The 27,276-nt window shown below is 36.1% G+C and overlaps 1 protein-coding gene across 4 annotated transcripts in view; it reads right to left on the bottom strand.

Moving 5' to 3' along the window:
* The window catches only part of CEP128 (centrosomal protein 128), a 115,590-nt gene that overhangs the window by 21,344 nt on the left and 66,970 nt on the right, over positions 1–27,276 (bottom strand). For all 4 annotated transcript variants that reach the window (XM_032112431.1, XM_032112432.1, XM_032112434.1 and 1 more), the window contains 2 exons: positions 16,362–16,411; positions 13,672–13,695 (listed from right to left, as the gene is read on the bottom strand). In XM_032112431.1, the coding sequence (XP_031968322.1) occupies positions 13,672–13,695; positions 16,362–16,411 (74 nt within the window). The remainder of the gene's footprint in view (positions 1–13,671; positions 13,696–16,361; positions 16,412–27,276) is intronic.

Genomic DNA, 27,276 nt, shown 5'->3' with positions numbered 1-27,276 from the left:
CACTTCTTTGGATAAGGCTCTGCTAGTCTGGTATTCAATCTACCAACAATGGGCTTCATTAACCATATTACTGCCCTGGTACTTCAAAACAAAATCTGTAAAACAAATAAAATTCATCAATCCTGAAATCAAATATATGTTATGTTGTAAAGCCTATGCAAACCGAGTTAACTTGCCCTTAACTGCAAAAGCTCTGTTGCTAGTCCTGGAAAGTCTCAACCTGACCAACATTCTGAAAAACATTCCATTTAGATCCCAGACTTATGACCTGAAGAGACTAAAAGTTTCAGTCACAAGAGGGTAAGAAAAATTAATGGGAGCCTCTCAGCACAAGTGCAATCAACTTCAAAAAGATGGAGACTAGGAGTGAGGAGTGGAGAATCAGAACTGAACAGGGTAACCTAAATGAAGACACACCATCCATTTAAAAGCAATGAGGTCTGCCTTGTTGTTAGTTCCAAACATTCAGTTTTTGAGGTTTTAAGAAATATCCGTAACAAACAAAGGTCAAATTTTATAAACAATGGAATTCATTTGCAGCTAACAGGATTGAACTTGTAGTCAGTATTCACTACCGATAAACTAAATTAGGCAGAGGATGTGAAACTCATTCTTCTGTTTCTGCAGTTACATGTGTGCAAAAATATTATGTGTACAGAAATATTTCTCTATTTTCTGTAGTTAGGAAAGATTTGTACTGACAGTTAATATGCTGACAATATCAGGACATATTTCTATAGAACAAGCATATGGTTAAATCAGTTTTCTGGGTATTTGGTTGGGTTTTTTTTCCTTGTGAGACTAAAGTTTCAAACAATATCTCCAATTTTCTAGGAATAAACTTTTACCCTTAGATTGTAGGCTAGATGAAACAAGGCTCTCATCCCACTGTTACATTCTGCAGCAGGAATGCAAAATGCAGTAGGAAAGAAATGGTTGAGAATTCCCAATCTGGTGCTTTTTTCTCTGAATAATTTCTATTCTTCACACTGTGCAGAAGGGAACAAGAATACACTGCAGTCAAATGAGCTAGAACAATAACAGCTCCATTATCACAGGGAAAGAATTATTCAAGAGGGTTGGATGAATTGTTGCTTTAAGAACAATATGAAGAATAAACGACCTACAAAATGGGGTAAAAGGACTGATCAGCATGTAAGGATATTTTAGATTTTAAGAAGTACAGGAAGAATTGTCCAAAGTGAAACAGAGTAAAAGAAAGATTTGTTAGTCACTTAGCAAGAACAGGTAAATAGAAATGAGACAGGAAAAATAATGTTGAGATCATTTAGGTAAGAACACAAACCAGAATGAGTAGTTTTGCTTTTCTTTAATACTAACACATTAATTCAGTTAGATTGATAAAAATTTACAGGAATTAGACAAGACTAACTATATGAATTATGCCTGAAAGATAGGTATATCACTTCCTGAAATGGGATGCCCTGAGGATGCTCAGTACAAAAAGGTCCCTAATTGCAACATTGAACACTGCCCATGGACAAGACCTGAAAGGACAGAAAGGTGCATACTTGTGCTGACTTGCGGTGAATAAAGAAGGGCAAATCAATTTTGTAAAACTCAGATTTAGAATTAATAAAGGATTTTTCTTCCAGCAAGAAAACAGCACTTTTTTGTTTCTCACCTGGTGCATGAGAAAGGAAGTTCAGTGATTTTCACACTTACTTAGCCATGTTTGGACCAAAACTACAATCTATGGTATTATCTTTATTAGAAGTCTTATATTTCAGTGTGTAACTTAGTTTGCAATATATTTTTTTCTACTTGCAAAATTCACCTAACAAGGATTTTCTGTAACATATGGTTCTTTACCAGAAAATTATTATGGAATCTGCAGTTATATATGTTAATAATAATGTATAAAATGGATTCTTTTTCGTATTTCTGGATGTAATCAAGTAAGAGGCCTACATGTTGCATTTAAAGTGTTTTTCACAGACGATAGTGTAGAAATATTTATATAGATATAAAATAGCTTCTTTCTTTTAATTTTTTCAAGTGCTACTGTACATCCTCACTTGAAAGTAAAATTGCCTAGAGGTATCTATCAATCTCTAATGTTTCCCTCTCACAAGAATCAACCACTCCACTTTTATCACAGTAAAGCAGTATTCATTCCTATTTTGTGCTTCTTTTACAATGGCTGTATGATCAGCAAAGCATAGATTTTCCACACCACTTTCGTACGATTAGATGTAATGTTTGCTGCTTCTTCACAAAGTAGCCCCTGGTATTGGTCTATATGTATATTTCTAAGCTGAAACAACAGAGCCTGAGGAATCCAAACTTGAAAATATATATGAAAAAAATCCTAAATCCTAATATTCAGCAGTCATTCTAGTATGACACAGATTTGATGGAGACCAAGTCTGCAAAACTTTTTACTTTGAACACCAACAACTCCCTTACCCCATTAGAAATAAAATGCCTCCTCACAGGAAATAACCCTGAAATTGCAATGCCCTTCAATCTCTCTTCTTGGTCCAGCATCAAATTACACTATAAATATTTTAAGCTTACAGTATATATTACCTAACACATTTTGATAAACTATTTTACTTATGAACTGCAGAAAAATCTAAATCTGAGATGTTACATAGAGTTGAAATAAAGTTTTCTGGGACACAGGGCAGACTTAGTGGAGTAGCTCCTCATCATGCTATACTGTACACCCAATTTACAGCAATTTCTTTTTCAGTTATGAAGATTTTTCCTTTCTTCCCCACCCTGTTTTAATACAGATGACTTGTGACCTGTTCTCATCAAAAAAGGAACTCAGGCCCTAGATGTAAGCCCATGCCTTAAGCCATCCCATTTTTCAATTCTTTCTCTAGTTTCAGTGCCAAGACCACATGTCAACACTGTCTGTAAGTGGATTTAAGGAAGACATTAATTGTCTGTTCTTCCAAAGTGTCTCCTAAATATATCCCCTCTATTTCATGCACTTCTTGTAGGGGAAAAAAATAAATTAGCTGTGTCTCTGCTAGTCCTTATTAGTTACATTATTAAATATAATCCTGAAAGCAGAAGACCAGCCTTTGTGTTAGATGCCTACTCAGCCCTTGGTTTTTGGTTCTGTTGAGAATCATGTGGATAAAGAATGGTATAGTCTACTTGGATTTCTGAAAGGTATTTTAGATTCCTAAAGTTTAAATATAACTTCACACTCAAAATGATGTGTTCTAAGGTAACCATTACTAGTCAGGAAGCAGATCATGGGGTAATGATATGTATTACCAAGAAGCTGCTAACACTGTGTTCAGTATCAATCAGAAAAGCAAAACCAACACTCAATATAATCAGGAAAGGATAAAAAAGCCAGAGAAAGAATATAACTGTCCCAGATTATTAATCCAGTTGCATCTTGACTGCTGAGTGCAGATGTGGATCTTTATTTCAGAAGGGAAATAGGGAAAGGTCAGAGAAGTTCAACAAGAATTTTCAAAGCCATGGAGTGGTGTTCCCAGGTGAGAAATTATTAAATACAATACTCTAAAGAACAGGACTCTTCAGCCAGGAAGAAAGATGCCTGAGGGCAGTAATGACTAATTTGCATAAAATCAGAAGTCACATAAAGATAGAAAATTTCATATGGCTTTAAGCAGAAAACTGGGCAAATTCGTGAATGAGAAAGACCATAGAACGGTTCCAAATTCACAGAAACTACATCTAAGTCTGGAAGCCTTTGAGCTTTGAACGGCTGGACTCGGAATGAGTGGGAAACAAAATACATGTCAGTCCTGTTCATACAGTCTTCCCCAAGCATTTTATTTCAGCCATTGTTGCAATGTCTATAGCTGGCCTAGACTGACCTTTGGTCTCAACCAGAATGGTTCCTTTTATATTCTAAAATTCTCACAGTCTTCCGAGCAGTTTGTGGAGGGACTTGAACAGGATAACAACTCACATGCTAACATTTTCAGGGACAGAAATGTCTGCCTTTTCCATAAAATGGATGAAAAGAACAGTACTGATGTCCAAATAAAAACAGAAAAAGAGAAAAAGCCACGTTTGTTGTTAGGGGAGATACAATAAGGAAGGTGGCAATAAAAGGATACACTGAAGAATGGGAGGGAAAGGTGATAAAAGACTTTTAGCTGGCCCACAGAATTGGTCTGGTAATTAACAAAAAGCACAGCAAGCTCAAGATGGTTCAAATGCCATACTTGTATCATTAATGACTACACTCTATTCTATTAAAAAGATAGATTTAGACACACAGATAAAATGTGAAAAAGGATGTTAGAAGCACCTGATATAGAGGGCAATTAAGTACTGTTAATTTTTTTCCCAGAAATCAGAAAGCTGTATGCCATAATGCATTACAAATAATCCTAAAGACAGCAATCACATCTGTCTGCTTATGTATAACAAGCAATAGCAGGTACTGACCCAGTGCACTGACGGTACTGATAAGAGGAAGAAACGCCCACTGTACTGGCTGAGGCAGTATTAATTGCATTTTACTTAACAGCAGTTCACCTCAAAAGACTGAGTGCTACTAATCTTTCTGTTTTTAAAATAAAGACTATTTACTTTATTTTCAAATAAAAAGGGGCGTTCTATGTTTTCACAGAGAATAACAAAACAAATTACTTATTTTCCATGACCTAATACAAACACTGATGTTTAAACTGCATGTGAACAGTTAATCCTCCTATACTGATGTGTTCTTGGTAATAGATGGTTTCACACTGTCTCAAGGGACAGATCTAAATCAAAATCCGACATATTTTATTTTTAGTCTGAAAGCTGCACTGCTAAATGCAAATAAATCAGAGCAGGTTTGTATATAGTACTCCTAAAGTTTGCCTTTATAGTCAATATATTGAAAACACATAAACATAAACCAGAAACCAAACTTCATTGACTTTCAAGTACAGTACTCCTTTCTTTTCTGAGGCAGGTAAAAACAAATGGCTATCTGCATTGCACAGATATTTTTTTTTAATTAGAGTTGGCTTAAGTACCAGTTAGCTAATCCCCAAAGAATAACCATAAAAGGATTAAATGCAACGTCATTTTAACTGACTGCAATGCATGTCAGCAGGCAGTTACTCACAATTGAAATGAAAGATATAATGTCAGAGGTGATCTAAAATGACTTGTTTTTAAAATACCTTAGTGTACTGAATACCTAAATAGCAAGAATAGGATGCACCCAGCATGTTTAAAAGTATCCTTTGCCTTCCCTGTTAAAATCTGTAAAACTATGCACAACCAGCTTCAATCCCCAGCTCTCCACTGATACATCATACACTTTCCTTTTACGGAAGTGGTCCTGCTTAAGAGGCCTGAGATGCTCTGCTGACTTTTATATACCAGGCAAACTCCATGATAGCTGCGATGTTCTGTGAATAGTACATTATATATAGAGAGGGAACTTTCGGACAAAACAAAAAAAAAGTACTTTGTATCTTTGTATTCCACGTGTATCATGACTCCAATTACACAATTGTTTGATTTCAGCATAGAAAGAAGTCATTACCTATACAAAGGTAGGCAACACATGTAACTTGATAAAGTTACAAAATGATATCAAGTTACATGCTCAATTGGCTTGTTTTTCTGTATTATTGTTTCATGAGTTTTAACAAGTAAGATTTTTTAAATATTTCCTTAGTGTAGTTCAAAAACTACACTAACGAAAAACAAATGACTTTTGCTAACAAAGCATTGCCAATGTCAAACTACTTGAACATTTAATTTAGATTCCAGATGTTTCGCATGGGGTAGACCACATTTTAATTAAGGGAACTTAATGGATGCTTCCTTTCCTGTTTGCAATGACATGGACTGTCTTTCCTCTCATTCATGAGCACATGACATCCCTGTGCTAACTAGGGGAATTGTTTACATGGGAAAATATTAGAAAAGTATTCTATGAATTTGTAGTTGTTTGATGCATACTAGCAGCTGGAAACATGGAGGAAACTGTTGTCTTTTGGCAAGCCAGCTTTCTGTGAATCCACAGTCAGTGCTCCAGGTACTCTGGGGGTCAATAGGACTAGTTTTTGAGAATCTATTCTTTATTTTTTGCTTAAATTTTGATCAGAGACATCCAGATATAATTCCCGGAAATTAAAACAAATATAACACAAGAGGCAGAGTGTGTAAAGTAAAGCAACGTTAGTGGGAACACATTCTTAAAAGATGTAAAGACTTCCTTGTTGCTCATCTTCAACATTATGGAGCATTGCAGGCTAAAAATCCTTACATGTAATTTATGTTAAAGTTTTGTATGCTAACAGTATTTCATCAAGCCTTCCAGAAAGCATTACAAAAATTCAATTTTCAGCCTTCATGGGAAAGAAGAAATATCGTTCCGTTTTTCAGGTGAGAAAAACTGAAGTGCAAAGAGAAGTGATTTAAACAAGGATTCACAGCAAATCAGTGTCAGAGTAGAAAAAAAATTACGAGTCTTCCTTATGGATTTCCCTATTTTAATAAAAAGCTGCACAATAATGAGAGAAAAAAAATCTATGGTATTGATGCCTGTGGTCTTATGGTTATAATTAGATCAAATATAAAGCATTTATAGCTAAATGAAGCTAAAATGAAGGATGTAGCGGCACACTGTAAACATCTAGTCAACAGTCTGCTGTCAAACAAAATTTAACTTATTTTGTGATATATGAAACAAACCAAGAAAAATAAAGCATCTATCTATGTCTTATCAAGCTACATTCTGTGGAAGAACTCAGATACATATTCTACAGATGAAAGGCCAACATAATTCATATAAAAAGTAACTGAGGGAGCTGGAGTCGTTTATCATGGAGAAAAGGAGACTCAGGGAGGACCTTATCACTCTCTACAACTGACTGAAAGGAGGTTGTAGCCAGGTGGGGGTTGGTCTCTTTTCCCTGGCAACCAATGTCAGGAGAAGAATAAATGGTCTCAAGCTGCTCCAGGGAAGGTTCAAGTTGGACATTAGCAAGAATTTCTTCACTGAAAGGGTTTTTAGGCATTGGAACAGGGTGCCCAGGGAGGGGGTGGAGTCACCATCCCTGGAAGTGTGCAAGAAACAACTGGATGTGGCACTTGATGCTATGGTTTAGTTGACAAGGTGGTGTTCAGTCAAAGGTTGGACATGATGATTTCAGAGGTCTTTTCCAACCTTAATGATTCTATGATTTTCTGATTTCTCAAGAGAATCCTGTGGATGGAACTCATAGGATCTCTCTTTAAAATTACATTTACATACATATATCTACTACGTTAAAAAAAAAGTGAGAACACTGTATATTACTACTCCTAGTTCAACTGAGATAAATAACTTTAGGTAACTTCAGTCTTTTGCAATAAGGATTTTTCCTGAGATTTTTATTTTCTCTAATTAAAAACTGAAGGATTTTGGTTTATTAAACTTTGGCAAAAATGTTCAATATTTGCAACATGTGGAATGCATTTTCATAATTTTGAAAGGAGCTTAGATAGAGAATGTAGGGGTTGCACCAGGAACATTGCCAGCAAGTCAAGTGAGGTGATCCCTCTCCTCTCATCAGCCCACATTTGGAGTGCTGCATCCAGTTCTGGGTTCTCCAGTACAAGAGAGACATACAAGAGTCAGTCCAGAAAAGGGCAACAAATTTTTTAAGGGACTGGAGCATCTCTCTTGTGAGGAAAGGCTGAGAAAGCTGGGATTGTTTAATGTGGAGAAAAGAAGGCTCTGGGAGGTCTCATCATTGTGTACAATACTCTCTGAAGGGAGAGTATAAAGAAGAGGGAGCCAGGCTCTTTTCAGTGCTGCCCAGTGACAAGCAGTGGGCACAAACTGAAACATGGGAGGTTCCGTCTGAACACAGGAAATGCTTTTTCACTCTGAGGGCTAGAAAGCTAAAGATGATTGTATTACAAAAATACCTCAAAGAACAAGTGAAAACCCAAATAGTAGGGGGCAGAGGATGGACAAGTAGCTGGGTATTAAACAAGAGCAATAGATACATAGGATGAGAAGACAACATCAAGGAAGAAGGGAAGAGAAAGCTGAGCATCAGGAGAAAAGAAACAGCAGGCTGCCAGCACCCTCAGGAAGCAGAAGTTACTTGGTGGTAACGAGTAGAGGAAGGACTCCGGGAAGCCCAATGAAGGGAAGTGACACACTGGCTCACCGATGAAAGGAAAGGAAAGGGCGAGGCAGGCAGGACAGAGGATCTCAAACTGCTCCTCCTCTCCTGGTCATTTTTATAAGATCAAAGAATGTCTGTGTTCCAGGAGGACCAGAAGGCCTTTGATGTAATGGTACTTTTGGCAAGACACTAAAGAATCAAAGAAAGGGGAAAAGAAAGTATTAACCCTTTGAAACAATATTTCCTCAACAATTATACAAGGAAAGCATGAAAATCATGAAATAATCTCAAGAGCCAACAGCAAGACTTATTTATTGAGGGAAGGCACACTGAAAGAAACACAGAGAGGGAGAGCAAGCACCTAAAAATGGATGGTGTCAGTTAGTCACATAATCTCTCTGCAAAATGCATTTAGTATTGTTATCCTTTCAATTCTTGTTTTGAATTGGATGATAAACCAAAAAACTGATGCAAATTTGAGCCTGCTACTACAGGATAATAATCTAATAGCTTTTACATTGCTGAATGGATGCAGACAGAAATTTGTTTTACTGGTATTCAAAACCTTACTTTCACGAACATAAAAATGAGTTACTACAAAACGCATAAATGTTCATGCTGAACAGAAAATTCATATTAAATAACAGTTTTGCTGAGTACTTACAGCATTACTGGGATCAACCTAGATTTATGGACATTGTAACAAAAAGTTGAACTGTGTCCAGAAAACTCTGGTCCAAGTATTCTAAGAAAATGGTAACCTCACTTCTGGGTTCTCTACTGAAAGCAACAAGCTGTTTTATTGATCAAAGGATATAGAATGCATATGTTCACTGGAATAACTTCAGGATGTGGTTGATTCCAAACTAAATTTTGCAGTCTTTTATGTCAGACTAGTACTAGTAAGGCAGAGGAATATGATTTGCAGCCTATGCTCACAAAGAACTGTATGTAGTTTACAGAAACCCAATAAAATCCCAAGCATGGCATAGTAGCAGTGTGCACCTACAAAATGCATCCTGATCTCTTTACAAGAAATAAATACACTTTCCATTGTAGCCTCATCTGAGAATACAATGCAGATTTTTTCTCAAAAAACCATATACCTTCCTCTATAAATAATACAGAGCCAAATCTTGTAGGTAACAACTAAGCTATACTCAAGATTAAAGTAAATCATCTTATTTAAAGATAAATCATATTAATTCTCTTGAAATGTCAGACTACATAATTGATTACTAAAGTAATCAGGGTATTTACTTGTTAATAGCTACGAAATAATTAAATTCACTTTATTAAACAGCATTTAACAAAATAAAAAAGCCACACAAAACACATAATCTCTAGATACTCAAAACCTCAGTTTTGCTTGTACTTGTTACTCCTCTGGAACTTCTCAACAGTTGAAGGATCATTCCAGAAAACATCTTGGTTCTTCAGCTCCTTTTATATCCACTAGTGAGTCTGTCTAATTAACCTTGCTCTTCCTTACCTTCCAGCTTCTGCTCCTGTCCTGTACAACTTGCTGGAGCAAGAAGTAGTGTACCTATCTATTGAATCATACAGGAAAATTGATCTGATTGAAAAAAAAGAGCCAAAATATCCAAAAGCTTCTTCTGATGGGTACTTTTTGCTCTTAGGCTCCTTAAGGGAGTGATCAGATCATGTGTAGTATCTTGAAGGAGGTTCATAATACAGCACTTTCCTCTGGAAACAGGAGTTGGCTAAGGAAATAGAAGACCCGAGAAACTGTCTGGTACAGTAGACAGGAGATGGAGCTTCCAGCTCAGACAGACTGCTGAGAGGAGAAGGAGCTGACAGGGCTCAGAGAGAGGCAAGGGACCTCCTTGTTTGCAGCAACTCACAAAATCACAGAGTTAGATTAAGGTAAGCCTGGAAGGTTAATTCACCCAGAGCTCTGAATGGAACCTGAAAGGTTCATGTTACATTCCTTTCCCAACTTTTTTTTTATTATCTAAGTTGGCAAGTTCATCACATGGCTACTACAACAATTTTATTGGCAAGGGCAGGAGTTAGAAATGAGTCGATTGTAGAGAAAGGGAGGACAGTGGGATAGTATGATAAATAGGTTCTCCTTTTCTTCTATCAGAACAATAACTTACAAATCTTCCTTTATAAAGTAGGAGACATTGGAAGTATAAAAGGGAGAAAAGCTACAGAAAAAATAAAAATAAATATTTGTCACAAAACACAGACTGAATTTGCAGGACACTGTAGTATTTGCAAGCAACTACCCTCTGCCTGTGTCAAAATAGCTCTGGGAGCAGAAAGGACAAGGAACTTGTGTAGGAACCCAGAGTGCAGAGAATATTTCTCTGCCTGTTTTGAAGGGTTCTACCCCCCTGGACAACACTGTTTTTGACCTTTGTCAAGGAGGCGAGCACGGAGACATGAATCAGTGTCAATACTGTTGTTGATGCCACAGACATCAGTTATCTTTCTGTGCAAGAACTGTGGACCGAGTCTTATGCAAAAGTGCGGGAAAGTTAATGGTATAAATTTTGTATGTAAGAGTGTGGTACAAGTTGTGTTGCAGATCAGAGATTCCTGTGAGATAAAGCTGTTGAACATGAAGCTCAATCAGGTATTACACTTGTGCCTTATCATCTCACTGATTGCCTTAAGCAATGCAGCTTTCCCAGTGAAACAACCAAAAGAAAATGTCTGGGAGACTCTGGCCAATGCATCAGGCCTAGACACCATTTGTCTCACTCACTGAAGACCAAAGGATCCATTCTCAACATGTTTGGTTGACAGCAGAGAAATGGCTACCTTCCAAACATGTTCATCCAAAACTTTCACAATTCGGTTCGAATCCAATGGAAAGTTGGGATGTTGGGACCAAATCCCTTCCCAAGGCTCCTTATGAACCTCAGGAATTGGAAATTCTTGGTTCAATAAAGATGGAGTTTTGTGTAATATTCAGTTCTCCAGGGTTGAAACAAAATAAAGTCAAAGCAACAGATGTTACTCCAAATTACAAAATATATAGAAATGCAACATCTTGGTGCAATTCAACAGTAAAGATGAACACACCATCCAACCAGGCTCCATTACAATTACCACAAGGGATGTTTCTCATTTGTGGGGACAGAATTTGGCCTGCAATCCCCTCAAATGTCAAGGGCAGTCCATGCAGTTTTGGGAAGCTTTCCTTGCTAACGCTTAACACAGAAATGATAGAAGAACATAAGCGTAGGGAGAAAAGATTTGTTGAGCAATATAAGTGTGATTGTAATGACAAATTTGCAGCTTGGAATTTTGGACAAAGGCTTACTGCAGCTCTTCTTTTACCTGGTGCTGCTGCAGGAGCAGCCTTAAGACAATTGGATGAATTGGGCTGTTGGCTAAGTAAGAACTCTCGTGCTGTCTGTCTCGCACTGAGCGATATGTTAACTGATGTTCAGAGTGTGAGACAAGCAACTCTGCAAAACAGAGCAGCAATTGATTATCTTCTATTAGTGCATGGACATGGATGTGAAGAATTTGAAGGTATGTGCTGTATGAATTTGTCAGATCATTCGGAATCCATCCATGGAAGTATACGGCAATTAGAGGATGGAATAGCTAAACTTGGAGAAGAAAGCGGATCACTGTTGAACGATTTGTTCAATTGGTTTGACCTTATACCCTTACGGAGAAAAATTTTGAAGATAGGTTTGTATGTTTTAACTGTTGTTGTAATTCTTTTAGTATTTGTGCCTTGTATACTCCACTGTGCTAGATGAGCCACAGACCAACCTGTCAAGGAAGTGGTTTTGGTTCAAACAGGAGGGGGAGATGTAGGAACCCAGAGTGCAGAGAATATTTCTTTGCCTGTTTTGAAGGGTTCTATCCCCTTGGACAACACTGTTTTTGACCTTCGTCCATGGAGAAAATTGCCTACCCTCTGGGAAGAATTAGAATCTACACTGGTGTGAATTAGAATATTATGTAAGATTGTCACAGGGTGAAAAATTTAGAGGATTTGGGTTTGTTAATATAGTAAATAGATAAAAGCAAAAAACTTCAAAATTGAGGATTGTTGTTCTCCAGACCTTCTTCTTCTTCTACTACTACTCCATATTCTGCAGTAGAAGTAGTTTGGGATGATTGGATAAAGAATTCCGCAGTTCCTGTCTACGTGACAAAGTGATTTATTGAACATTGGTGGAAAAGTGAAAATATCTTTTGTTTTAAGTTTTCATTGGGTGATTTACCTGTAAAAGACTGTGTAATCTTGATAATTTGGCATTCTCCTGCATTCTCTGCTCTGTGCTATGTCTGGATCATGTTGGTAGCTCTATTTCTCTGATAAGACTTAATAAACAACTATCTGAAAGCAAAGAAGGCTGAAGGTCCCGTTCGTCTCTCGGACTCCTGGCAGACTTTAAAAACTCTCCCCCATCAGGGGAGGCATAATTATGGCACGGACAGTGTCAAACTTGCAGGCAGTTAAACTCATGGTTCATGAGAAATGGATGGCAATGGATACACACCTGACTGGTTGCCATGTAAGCAAACCATGAGTAAGAGAAGGTTGTGATCAGAATTAATGTCCTGTCAACACCTGACAATCACACAGCACCACACGAAGTGCCAGGACACTGAATGTCAGCATTAGCTTTCTTCTTCCACAAGGCAGGTGCTGCAGCACAGCAGTCTGATTTCCAAAGGGCCTTTCATGACTGAATGAAAGCTTTTTCTAACATATTGAATACATTTTAAATATATTTTTGAAATCAGAAATTGTTTTCAGAGATGCAGAGACTATCAAAAAGAATAAAATAATAATTTGCACAAATAAATTTTAAAAATTTATATTTGCAGCATTGATTTCATCTCAGTAGTGGTTTCTTTAGATGAAATTTTCTGGATTTCTCATGAAAAGAAACTAAGGACCTGATACAAACAATTTGTGATGTCTTATTGGACATTCCTACATGAGAAGAAAGAAGCATGGTTCCAAAATTATGGGGCAAGCAGAAACTCATTCCAGCTATTCCACCTGATGGGCAAACTAGCTTGGGACATCTGGATAACGCATTCATGGCATGTACAGGCATGAAGTTTTGTTCTTCCAACTTAGTATCAAATTATATTAATTAAAGACTAAAATTACATTCCTTCACGCTTTTAGTGGCAGCGTTGATATGGGCAGACGAACTGATTCTGTCTGCACCTCCCAGACCAAACAACTAAGCACACAGAGCAGTCACTGAAATATTAGATCTATCCCATGGACCTCAACCACTAGAAATGTTAGAAAAACAGCATCATTGGTAGGGATAAAATCAACAACATTTCTCTTCCCAGGGATGGGATGAGGACTGAACTGTACAGAAAAATTACAACACTGAAATACACTGTATTTCATGTAATGAGTACACAAGTACTGTAGTAAAAATCTACACAGAGAGGCGCAGTTCAAAATTATCACATCTTCTCTTAAAAGTAAAATGACAGTTAAAAACCCAGAACTGCAATCATTAAAAAAAAAAAAAAAAATTTTCATAATTTAGACAAATTATCAGCAATGTCATTGTGGTAGGTTAGGAAATTAATTTAAGAAACTTACCATTTCTAAGGCCATAATACGTTCCTAAAAATGAAATAGAAGATGCCATTAGAAAGCAAGGAATATAAACACAGTGTAAGTCAAAGAATGGTAAATAGGATTCATTTTGGGTGTTTGGTGGTCACACGTACAGTTTTTTGTAAAAATCTCACTGAATAGGAACCGTTGTACTTATCGGATGTCTAACCTTTCTATACTACTCCATTTAGTAGTTTGTCCCAAAAAGAAGAAACCACCCAGAAACAAGGTAAGAAGGGATTTGAAAAAAATTACTCCACAATACATTTTTTCAATTAGTATATTAGGTTTTCAGTATTGTTTATTTTACTCTTACGTATCCCAAAGAATGATTTCTTTTTTTGATCATCTCAGACTGTAAATCTAGCATGTTTTGGAATTCATGTCATCTTAGCATCAGGCTTAGTTTTCTTTTACACATTTCCTTAGAAAACTAAAAAGTAAATTCCATATCATTATTCTTTCATCCAGAAATAGCTCTGAATAATGTTTTATTAATAACAGGATGACATTAGTCAAACAAATGAAACAAACTTGTGTCAGTTTTAATCCAGCACAAAATACAGAGAACCCAGAATTAGCTAATTTATTGCATATATTTTAATATTCTTCTCCCATTGCAAAGTATTTTAAAGAAAAATATGAAGCTATTAAAATCAAGATACTGTACTCTGGTACTATATCCTGACTAGGTATGGTATTTTAAGTAATCTGACAAAACACATATTCAAGTGTTTAGATGAGCCCACATTTAAAGTACGTAACCATTAAGACATTACAGGACCTCTTACCGTACTCAAATATTACTCAAATTTTTCTCAAGAAAGGTAGTATATCACATGCTAAAGTCTTTATTCCTTCTCAGAAGCAGGTCTGAGATACAGAGTATTTTTTTGTACACCAGAACAAACTTATGACAAAAAATATGCTAAAAACTCAGAAATTTTTATTCTGAGATGTTTGTTCCTCCACAAAATTGCAGTGGCAAACACTCATTTTTAAAGATTCTGAAACAAAACACACACTCATTACCATAAAAAAGATGGTATTTACAGATCTCATACATTTTTGGTGATAATGAACAACAATTCAGATATAATTTTTTTCAGTTAAAGAGGACTACTTTGAAAAAAAAGGTCTTAGAGTGAGTAGAACAGTTCCAGTGATAGAATAAATAGTGTTTTCAAAATGACTCATGCGTTAAATAAAGTGCATGGTATAGTTACCAAATTCTAAAAATATAATAAACTCTTACAATCTCACCAAACAATTTTCTGAAGACTAGTATCTAATGTATTAGGAAATTTACCATAGATAATTTATACACTACTTGACTGTGAAAGCACAGATATCTGAAGGAAGAAAAAACCACATCAAGCATTTGAATATAAAAACAGCACTACAGAGCACTTCAATTCACTACAATTCACACACTCAACCAGAACTGCCAGTTAGGGAAAGGAATAAAGCAATTTAATCAGGAACATGACAGTCAGGCAGGCACATATAGCCATACAAGACACTACTATGATGCAACTTCCTGCAGTCTAAAATTACTCCTCATTCAGTCAGAAGTAATATCATTAGAACAATTTGTCAACCATAAAGCTTCACATGAAAGCAGATGCAGAACTGTTTCACATGAAAGGAGATCTTTTTACATTGATGTAACTAGATATGCACCTGTGTAAACTGCTTGCGCAGACAAGCTCCCAGCCTTGTTGAACTTGAGCTGCCAGAAAGCCAGGCCAAGATTTTTGTTTGAACAGGAAACAGCTGGATTGGTGTGTTGTGTAACTTTTGGGTCTTGCAAGTTGTCTTTTCTTACTGGAGCAAACTGTTTGTATTCTAACTTCTTTGATACTTCTAGCCCTCAAAATGCCTTCTATTTATTATATGAGAAGGCTTATCTTCAAACAAACTCCTATGGTCAAAACTCAGATCAATACATAATTTCATTTTCCTTATGAGCATTATCTTCATCAGTTCCCTCACAAATGCCCTGCTTTCAGTACACTTACAGAATGCTGACTCATTGATAACCTCCATATTGTATGTAAACTTTTTTTTATATTCATATTGGGAATTGTTTGCAGCAATTTGTTGTTAAAAATTTCTTTTTTTCTCTCTGTATTCTGAAGAATACACACATTACCCTCCCTCATAGCCTCCTGAGCCTCACAATTCAGACATTCAAGCCTGTTTTTGCTTTCTTAGCCATTTCCATTTGAAAGGAGTATGTTTTATTTGACTGTAAGGCTTAAATACTATTCCAAAGCCGAGCTTAGGGTAAATCTGACTTGAAAGTTCTTAGCACAAACAGTCTTACTGCTAGAAGGATTTATAATATTCTATAAGGTCCTAGCAAATATTGACAGGTCCATTCTTCCTCAGAAAGGTGATTATGAACATTTAGTACTTCTGAGGCTTTAAATACTTACTTAGAATACTTTACTTTCACAAAAGAAAGTAATGCAGCCCAGAGAATTTAACCCAGCCAGTGAAGAAACTCAGCAGTATTACTAGCTATTGGGTCTTACTTGTCTGCATATACTTCCAAATCTGAATTCAAGCTACAAGGCAGTTCAGAAAATCATAATGCTGCAATACAATTTGGTAATTTTAAGAAATTTAACAAAAAATGTAGCTAGTTAATTGAGCAGAAAATATACCTGGAGAGCTCCCATTTCTTCCTCTCTTCTGTGTGTCTTCTCTAGTAGCTCTGCAAAATGAAAAATAGAACTTGTAAATTCAACTTTCTGTCTCATGGCCTGATAGAAAAAGCACCATGTAAAATAGTCATTGAGTTTTTATTTTACAGCTTTCACAACACCCCTTTTCAGCTGATTAAATAATAGATGAAATGTGTCAGTGATATGACTGTTTCCAAGCATGGGCTGTTGAGGTGACTAAAAAACAGCCACAAGAAAACAGAGAGACAATTTGACTGGTGGGGGAAAAAAGGCTTTCAGATTCACAGACAAACTTTTCTATACTGAAATCAATCTTCTGGTGTATTTTTAGAACTGAATGAAAAAATCAAAGAGATTCTTTCTAAAGATTGACTAAAACAGACTGTCAAAGCTACACAATTATATATGAAAAGTTACTGTAGAATACTGCAGACTATTTTGACTGACAATAATTACCTCCTCTCACTAAAATGGAACAAATTTGCTAAGGAAAATAATTCACTGTGACAAAATATTAGAAAAGTTTCTTATAGTCTTTATAACATAAAATCCTAGTATCTCATATTGTCACATGTGACAATTATAGACATTGGCACATATATGCACATATGTAACATTTCACATTAGAAATTAATTTTGTTGGAATTCTGTGGCATATGTTGCGAGTTGCTTTTCTCTTATTTCATTCACATAGTTTTATGATTAAAATTATGTTTTTGATAAATTGCAACATATTTAGAATTCTGGGAAACCTTAAAGTTATAACCTTATAAAGAGCAGGAAAAACAAAAAACCATGCTGCAGGCTTATTACTATTTTAACTATCAGAAGTTCACTCAGGAGTTTTGCATGAGAAGAGTATTGCTTTATCTAAGCCAGAGACTGACTTTGAATTCAGATATGCTCCAGTTTGCTAGCAAATAGGAGAGTTACAAGATTATGAAACTGCCTTGACAACATCAGGACCGAATTCTGACTGTCAATTCCCTCAGTATCCAAGGACAGAACAGCTAATTGAAAGTACCTGTGTTTACTTCCTTAAAAAATAAAGTTCACTGATACTTAACATAGTCATAAAGATAAGCATCAATGATTTACAATAGTAGCTACATAAAATATTCTACTGATATTAATTTGTCATCTTTCCTTTATATCGCTAATCTTTTACTTTTCTATCTCCTTCTCTTGTTATGAAGCCTCCCCATGAGCACCCCAACCCTCTTTTTTCATAGATTATTAATTTCTGACTGCATGTAGATTGAGACTTATTTCCAAGCACCAGCCCTTTAAAAGGGATGTAGATAACATGCAAAAAACTTTAGTCAATTCTTTCACAAGCTGAGAGATTGACTTGCTATTCTTTCTTCATAGCTTCTATGCAACTTTTTCCAAATCCTTTCTTAAAATTACTAAAATTACCGTTTCTTCACTTTGTTTTGGTGCATTTATGTTTTTCTGGATTATTCTTTGGTATGCTTTTCAGTCCAATGATTCAACTGACATACAAATTACTGTAGCCAAATGTGCTGCCATCAACATTAGTACAAGAATTTTGGGTTGGAAAGTAGCTGCCCTGTATGTTTTCCTTGGGTATATTCCAGTATTATATGTAAGTTGATAAACATTTGTAGTGTAATACTAGCTTTAAAAAAATTTAGGAGTGAGGAATAAGTTTATGAGAAAAGGGTGGGAAACGAAAAATTCATCCCCATGTTCCATCTGACCAAAACCCCTAAATTAGTGTACTTGACTTTGCTTTATTTTCATTCTAATGTAGTAACTAAGATTCTATTGTACAGACATGATTGTTCTAAGTGAAAAGGTTGCTATTACAAGGTTCCTTTCAAAGATCTTCTACAAATGTAAAGTAAGTTGAACTAATTTCTGCCAACAGTCTCTAGATTTGAAAGTTCTGCATCTCAAATTAGGGTTATCTAGAATCCATTTACTTTACTGTTCGCCTGCCTACATCAGCTGTCCCGCAGGACGCTTCATAAAACTCTGTCCCTGGAAGGGCAGGCAGGTATTGAAGGGCAGGCAGGTGTTATTTAACTGACAAAATATACACCTGCACAGAGCCATTCTTTATGAACACGTATTTAAAAATCAAGTTCTGCATTTCAACTGATGATTCCATTTAGTATTCTATCTAAAATAATGACGTTTTCTCCGAAGCTAAAGTAAAAAAAAATTAAAATTAAAGCAATATATATTAAACAGCTACAAAAAAGCCATATATAGCATATTATATCATTCTTCTGGACATTTACAAAGATAGAATAACTTTGCATATTTGATCTGAAAAGCTCTGTTGATTTATCATTTGTACAACACTTCCCATATTTAAGTTCTTGTGCAAACTTAAATATGTTTTATGTCATGTGCCAGAAAATAATGTTGCAATAAATTTAAGAAAGAGAATGCATTGTGTCTGCAACAGACTAGGTCACTGGCCCTAGTGGAGGCTCCTTTCATCCATCCTATGAACAGCTTCTGAGTTTCTCCAATTAGAATTTTGTTCGTAAAGGAAGTTGCACAGTGGCATGGGTTGCTACAACAATCCTGCTATCATCTTCTTTCGAGGCCTAATGTAACCACAGGGTACTTGGGGTTTTTTCAAAGCAATGCATCATTAGTCTCACGGGGCACAGACCACATCCATTTATAAATTTACTAGAAGAAATAGCATTATTGAAAAAGGCACCTTTAGGCATTGATGGCTCTTCTCAAAAGATGAATACATGGAAAAAGATAACAAGATAAATGAGATATAGAAATAATGATATTCATTATTACTTTTTATTTCTAGCTAAATATTGAAGCTTGCAACCCAATAAGGAACTATAAGCTAAAACTATTAAAAATCAGATATATTTCAGGTATTTAAAACTGCTCAAAATCAACAAGCTCAGGATACTGTCTGCAAAATTAGGGATCATAGTTTTGGGCAGTTATACAAAAACAATTTATTTACAGTGCTTAAATCTCAAATCATTTAAAGATTATATCTCACTGAGTTATAAACATTGAGTGTCCTTGAAGTTACACTACAGTGACTTAGATTTGACTAATGAAACTTACAGGAAAAATACAGCTTATGATTTAAAACATCCTGCCAGAATCATTATCTCTTGCAGTTTGCCTGACACTGAACCACCACAGTACGCTGCAAAATAATGCAAATACTAACCTGGAGATGAAAGTTATATATTCCATCATACCACACAGATAAGTGCGGAAAAAAGGGTATGCAGTTATTTGAACAGATTTTTTTCACACAAATACCCCAGCTGTAATTTTTACTGCTGGTGAAAAGTATCAGAAAATAAATTGAGGAGCAGGTATTTACTGACTGAAATGAATAAAATGCAACAGTACTATCTTATTTTTACTAGCTGATCCATTAATACGCCAATACCTACCTAGAATGTTAAAACTCCTTCATCAACTAAAATGTTCAACTCCTTTATCTCTGTGCTGGGTGCAACAAAGGTGGGAAACAGGACATTGACTTTGTATTAACTGGAGCAGCAACTTCTTGATTTCAAACACTGCATGACCTCCCATTTTAAGAAACTGAAGATAATGATAGACAACATTCCTCTTCACAATCTCAGAGAAGACTGACATGCCAGAGAAAAGTCTACAAATTGGACCAATACCACATTTTTACGTTCACCTTGTTCCAGCCAAGGGGATTGCACAAATACGGAAGTGTACACAGAATCAATTTTTACAGTCACTGAGATCTACTCATACAGTGAAAAAATCCTAAAATGTGATTCAGAGTACTCTGAAGTTGACACTCACACTACAATTCAGATTTGCATTCATAGGTAAAATGCTGTAAACTATCCTAGATATCTGCAGGCTGATGGTAGATTTGACTCAATACTCTCACCGCTCTGAAGCAGTTGCATATCACACAGGGAAATACAGAACAACTCACACAGCACAAAAAATACAGCTACTATGTGGCATTAAAGCAAGAAATATAGGTTATTACCAGAAAAGAAGGGCAGTTTGGAAAAAATTGTCAGCATAATTTTTGCATCATCAAGCTAAGAAAAGCTCTTCTCCAAAACACAAATCAAGGCTTTCAGTTATATACTAGCAAAACTATTTTGGATTTCCCAAAGTTTGTAACCCTAGATATTGAGGTTTTAAGTTACATAAGTGTATACCAAACTCTTGAGAAATCACTTAGTTAGACACCCTGATAATATTACCTTTAAATTTGCTTTGATCATAAAATTGTAGGGTTTTTTTATTTCAAGTATTTCCCATTATTCTCACTTCAAATACGCATCCCACAGCTTTCAGTCACTGTTTGGATATGTCTCCCACAAAACTGCTGAACAGATAATGCAGCATTCCTGTAGCTGCGCAAGGCAGCCAAGTGGGTTTCCATCAAGTATGAAGGAATTTTCAAGCAGCTGAGTAAACCAGTTTCTCTCAGCTAGAAATTACTTACCTTGCTCACATCTACACAGCCAAGTTTAACCACGTATTATACCACTTACAAGTTCTTCCCTTCGCACAATGAATCTGACATGAAGGCCCTATTTTGGGGGTGAATCAAGATGTTTCTAGCCGAACCAGTTTAACCAAAGTGTTTCACAAGATAGAGATATAGATAGATAGATATAGATACATATATTCATGGCTAGTAGAGGCAGAACAACTGCAGTTTTTCCCTGTACCAGTGTTAGGTTGTGATGAATGGCTTCATAGTACTGTGACAACTGTCGCAGTCTAGAAACACTCAGTAGTAAAGGATGTTTCAATGAGGCTGAACCTTTGTACTGTCAGGCCAGACACCACAAATCACCCTGGCATTAAAACAACTGAGATGTGAAACAGTACTGTCACATGCTTCACACTATTTTAATTGAAACATGACTTGCCACACATGCAAGCCATTAAAGGAATTTCTACATAACCATATTATTATGATCTTAAAAGAGCTTTAGTGAAATAGGTATTTCTTAGTACATTAATTTTTGCTAGTGTGGAACAAGGCCCATAAATTATTAGTATTTCAAAATGTGTTTACGTAATCCCAAGCAAGATTTAAAAAAAAAATCAAAAAACCCATAGGTTGCAAGTGATTTTTAATACTGATTAGAGCTTTCTAGTCCATTAGCAAACTGTTATATTAACATTGAGCACATTCCACTGTCTTTAAAGATTTTAGTTCTGTTTCCACCACTGCAAGCAATGCAGTATTCATGATCACCAAGACCAGAACAGCTATTCATCTGTATCTAAATCAATAGCTTTCTCACCCACATTTAAAAAGAGCTCCAGACTTAAAAGAACACCATTTTAAAAAAGGGATTCCCTTTTGCAATATTCTTTGCCTCTTTAGCTGCTAGCAATTTATTAGCTACTGTAGTTGTTAGCAAGTAACACAGTCAAGACTTCAAAAGAATATACCTTACACAAAACTTGTAAGTTTTTTTTAATTCATTCATTCTTTTTATATCTTTTAGGTATACACTTGTATTTTTACTGTGTAAATTCAAAGCAGATTCTTGAAGCTACAGTAATGCATTTGCTTACCTTAACCTGAAGCAGCACCCTTAATCATAACAGAAAAAGAAATAGAAGATAGGTGTCAGAACCTAATAGAGATAGAAACAGTTCACTGTTCAGATTCCCTAAAAGACTTAACTACCATATAGGAAACAGAACATACTCTTTTCTTTCTATTCCCTGAGGCTTAGGTAGGTCTGATGTACTGAGGCAAAACTTTTAAACATTTGCATCTCCAGTCTGGACTGGTCTATACTTCTTTATTTGCAAAGAAGATAATTACTATTGGGGAAAAAAAAAGGATAGCTTATAGAAAGGAAATGTAATCATTTGGGGGCTGTGAGGGACAACAGAGAAGTGCAACTTAATCTTCTCAGAGAATTTCTATTCAAGTCATATTCATGACTTTTACAAGACTTCTAGGAATGAGTGATACATTACTGGGTTAGCCCTAAAATCATGCAGTTTATATCTAACTTCAGACAGAAAGCATGAGCAGGCAGGGGGATAAAAAATGTTAATATTATTTACTCTAATGGCAGCTTCCAGAAATAAGCATCTGAGAACACCTAAGCATCTGAGAGAAACAGGACTACATCTGGACCATCCATGACCTAGCTGACCTCCATAAACGTGACTATTTCTTTAAAAAAACTTTAAAAAAATATATTAATGGCAAAAAGCAGTGCACAAATAACACTGGCCTATTACAGGATGTATCCCTCACAAACAGGGACAGAGACAAAGCAAAGGTGTTGAGCTGGGGTCCCAGTGCCCTGAGCTGGAGAACCATGGCTGTGAGAACAATAAAACTCCCAGCCAATCCCGAACTTGTGTGGGATTTGCTGCTCCTGGATCTCTAGAAGTCTATGGGGCCTGATGGGATTCTTTCAAAAATACTTAAAGAGCTGGCTCATGTCATTGTGAGGCCTTTCTCAATGATTTTTGAGCAGTCTTGGGAATCTGGAGAGGTCTCAGTTGACTGGAAGTTGGCAAACGTTATCCAGATTTTCAAGAAGGGCAAGAGGATGACCACGGCACCCATGGAAAGGGACCTGGAAGTCCTGGTTGATGGCAAGTTGAACAGGAGTCAGCAGTGCCCTGGCAGCCAGGAGGGCCAACCCGTGTCCTGCGGGGCACCAGGCACAGATAGCATCACCAGCCAGGCAAGGGAGGGGATTGTCCTGCTCTGCTCTGCAGTCGGGTGGCCTCACCTTGACCACTGTGTGCAGTTTTGGGTGCCATAATATAAAAAAGACAGGGGGGCTACAAAGATGGTGAAGAGCCTTGAGGAGAAACTGCATGAGGAGTGGCTGAGGTTGCTTGCTCTGCTCAGCCTGGAAAAGAGGAGGCTGAGGGGAAACTTCATTGCAGTTACAACTTCCTCATGAGGGGAAGAGGAGACACTGATCTCTTCTCTCTGGTGACCAGTGACAGGCCTGAGGGAATAACACAAAGCTGTATCAGGGGAGGTTGAGGCTGAATATCAGGAAAAAGTTCTTCACCCAGAGGGTGGTTGGGCACCGGGACAGATTCCTCAGGGAAGAGGTCACAGCATCAAGCCTGACAGAGTCCAAGGACTGTTTAGACAATGCTCTTGGGCACATGGTGTGATTTTTGGGGCTCTTCTGTGCAGGGCCAGGAATTGAATTCAGTGATCCTTGTGGGTCCCTTCCAACTCAACATATTCCATGATTCATTGAACATATGTGTTGTTTCGGATGCCAGAATATTTTGGGACAATGAGTTTCTATAATTGAAGCATGTATTGTGTAAAAGAAAAAGTTTCCTTTTGTTTCTAACATGATATCTGGACTTCCAGTGATTTTTTAGATGTATAATTCCTGCTTCTAATTTACTTCCTTCAATAAGTCTTCCTCATGTTTCATCCTGATATTTCTCTTTATTTCCTTTTCACTTTGATTGGTATTTGATGTAGATAATTTGCATACAAATATCTCTAACACTTCATTTAGAAAACCTCTTCCAACTTTCCACTTGTCCCAAGAAGCAGTCTAAAATTCTCATTGGTTTTATAATGTCTCTGTACCTGTCATTACCTGAACTATTACAGTGTCTGCCTTACAGTGAATTCAAAAGTTCAAGAGTGGATACATGTATATTCAAATACACAGCTTAAATACACAAGATACTTGGCCAAGTTGCTGTAGCCTCTTCTACAGTCCAAATATGATTGCATTGGAAAAGTTTTCTGAACATGAGATTAAATATATTAAAAAACCTAAACTATAAGGTTACCAATCAAAAAATTATAGGTCCCAATGTGCTGTATTTTAAGAGGCCTTTATCAAAAGAATGAGAATTTTTTTTCTAAAGCTTACATGAGATTTTTTATATCTATTCCTGGCTCCCCACTATTCCTGGGAAATTTTCTGTGCTTCATTTCAACATGGCTAAAGAAAATATTTCTCTATCTTCTGACGTGAAGTTCAAAGTGCACTGAAATCCATGCAAAATATTCCTATGAACTTATGAATACAAAAGGTGACCACAGCCCAAAACTTCATTATGTCTTAGCAACTGCATAACTTATGAGCTGGGATAGAGATTATGTCTATTATATTTGTTTAGGACCATATTGATTCCCAGTTGAAACTACTGTAGGAGGAGTATGAGGGAGGGTTGTGAATATATATATGCAGTTAACACATCTTGAAGCACAGCTATAAGCATTCTGTTGTTTTCCTTTGAATGACGCTTATGTAGCAGCAGACATACCGTAGAGGATTCCAAAAGCTCCTGAGGGACCTTAGGGTTTCTAGTTAAAAAAAACAAATCACTGAAGAACAACTTCCCAAAACAAGCATCACTTCCTAGATACTTTAGTAAGTTCCAATAAGTTTAATTAAGAAACAGTGACACAGACAAATAAGAAGGCTGACCTTGAAGTGATAAAATAAAAATGTCTTGTTCTGATTGAAAGACAATTTCATTATGAAAATGTAATCAAGGACCAGGTCCTCTAGCTCTGTGGGGTTGCACTTACTAAGGTGTGTATATTTATTTATCATCAAGTTGTGTACATATATATATATATATATGTATTTATTGTCAATAAATAAATATACATATATTAGGGGGGTATGCTCACAACTTTTTCACTGATGGCGCACGCAATCAAAATTTGGATACTAGTGCTCAGTATTTAGAACCTTGAAACAATCTCACTTCTGAAGTAAGCAGACTATGGCCGGCAGTTAGCATTCAGAATTTGATTTTTTTCAATAAAGGCATTTAGTTTTTATACAGCTGAAATGCTTTCTAGCCTCCTACTCCAAAATTCTTTCTCCTTTATACATCAAGCAGCATACACCATAATGCATAGAATTGAGAGGAAAAAAGCAAAGTTCAAGTAAAAGCAAGGTCTAATGAGAAGGGTGTCTATGGGAAGGGAAACTGTGTGGGGAAAAATGAGGAAGAGAAGAAGGGACAGAACAAGAATGTGTGGCTTATTACTCAAATACAGGCTCTCCTATGAGCAGCGGATCATATCTGGAGACCTTACTGTAGCTTTTGAGCCACTAGTGATTGGTACCAACTAATCTTGAAGTGGCAAACACATCTTCGTATCTAGAAGAGAACTGTCTGTATGTTAATACAAATCTTTACTATTTTTTATCTAGAATTATTAGTGTCTTCTCTAAACAGCTGCCACTATTATAAATTCAGAGGTGGTAACCCAGGTATTGCTTGCTCTCTAAAGCAGTGTCCAAATAAGCAAGCTGAATTCCAGCCAGAATAGAATCAAGGATCTCTTCTAGAGAGATGTTATATCACAATTAACACAGCTGGGATAGCAATACAGCTATTAACTCACAGTGAGACACAACTGAAGAGCTATAGAAAACATTCTGTTTGCATTATTTGCTCAACTCTTCTCTACAGACATGTAAAAGCATATAAAAAGCATATAAAGTCAGACCACCAGAATTTCAGGCAGACTCATTAATCAATCAATTGTCTCAGTCTTAGCAGCCACTTTTCATTGCCAGGAATACAAAATCTCCTATCTGAGTGTCCTTGCACTACAGACTTTAATCTGCTTCACTGCTGTAGGATGATACCACCATAGCTTTTCTTATTGAAGCCTTTACTATGCCATGATTCTACTGACAAAAAAAACCACTGCAGGCTAAAATTTTCTCTATGCCTCTATTTAACAATTTCTTAAAATTTTCTTTTAATATACATATTTCAGACTAAATTAATAATTTAGACAGAAATAAGAACTTTCTTCTCTGAAAATATGAACTACAGATATCAAGAATGGTACAACAACAAAAAAAACCCCAAACATGAACAAAATCATGGAAAATTGATCCAGAAAATCAAAAAGTTTATCTGAAAGGTATGGCTTCTGCCATGAAAATTAAAATGGGACACACCAGATACCAAAAATGCAGTTGACTTTTTTTTCCCATTACCTTTAATTAATGCCTCAGTTAGATGGTTTGAAAATGGTTCGGGAGTTTCAGAATGTTGACATCTTCTGATTATACATTACCTAGTTATAAAAACTATATCCCCAAATCTGCTGCAACCAGAAGGTTGATGTGAAAATTAAAAACAAGTCATACAGTTGTTGGTTGAATCTATGCTCAAATTAAATATCATTTAAATATCATTAAATATCATTAAATTATATTAAAACAACCCTAATAATTGCAATTACTCTTATCTTGTAACATCCTTTGTGTCAATACCACTTTTTTTTTTCATTTAACACGCTTAATGATAAAAAAAGTAGGATAGAATATAGAAGGAAAAGCCAGCATTGTTACCGTCTATGCCCTCCTCTTACATGAGCTAAGGAACATTGTCTTGTAACTGCACTTTAAACACAAAATCCAAATCTCAAACAATAACAACAGTGAAATCCCTCTAGTCATTATAGATTCTGGATTATGCCTTTTATTTGCAGGCAAAAAGAGCAAAATTTTTTTAAGTGCAAAACAAACTTTACTCATGGCAAAACTTTTAGTACTATTAAATGTAGTAATAAAATATTAATGTAATTTCGGTAACAGAGAAAGTAACTTCAAATTTCATCTTGCTTATTATCAAAGATACATATGCCAAAAAGAATTTGTTAACACACATACACATGGTATTCAACAGTTAAACACTAGAGTTGGAGTATACTGCTATGCTTTTCTTTTGGCTACTATCTACTGAAACATCTATCAAAAGACTCAAGTTCTTCTTTCAGACTATTACTAGGCTGTCATGACTCGACTACAACAACAGAAATCCTTGCAGTTATAACTATGCAGAATTTCTTATGAGGAAAAAAAAAAGATTTAAAACCCTAAAAATAAAGCTAATTGAGGAAATA

The sequence above is a fragment of the Corvus moneduloides genome, chromosome 6 (genome assembly GCF_009650955.1).
Source record: "Corvus moneduloides isolate bCorMon1 chromosome 6, bCorMon1.pri, whole genome shotgun sequence".
Taxonomy (NCBI): Eukaryota; Metazoa; Chordata; class Aves; order Passeriformes; family Corvidae; genus Corvus; species Corvus moneduloides.
This window is presented reverse-complemented; position numbering and strand designations above follow the sequence as displayed.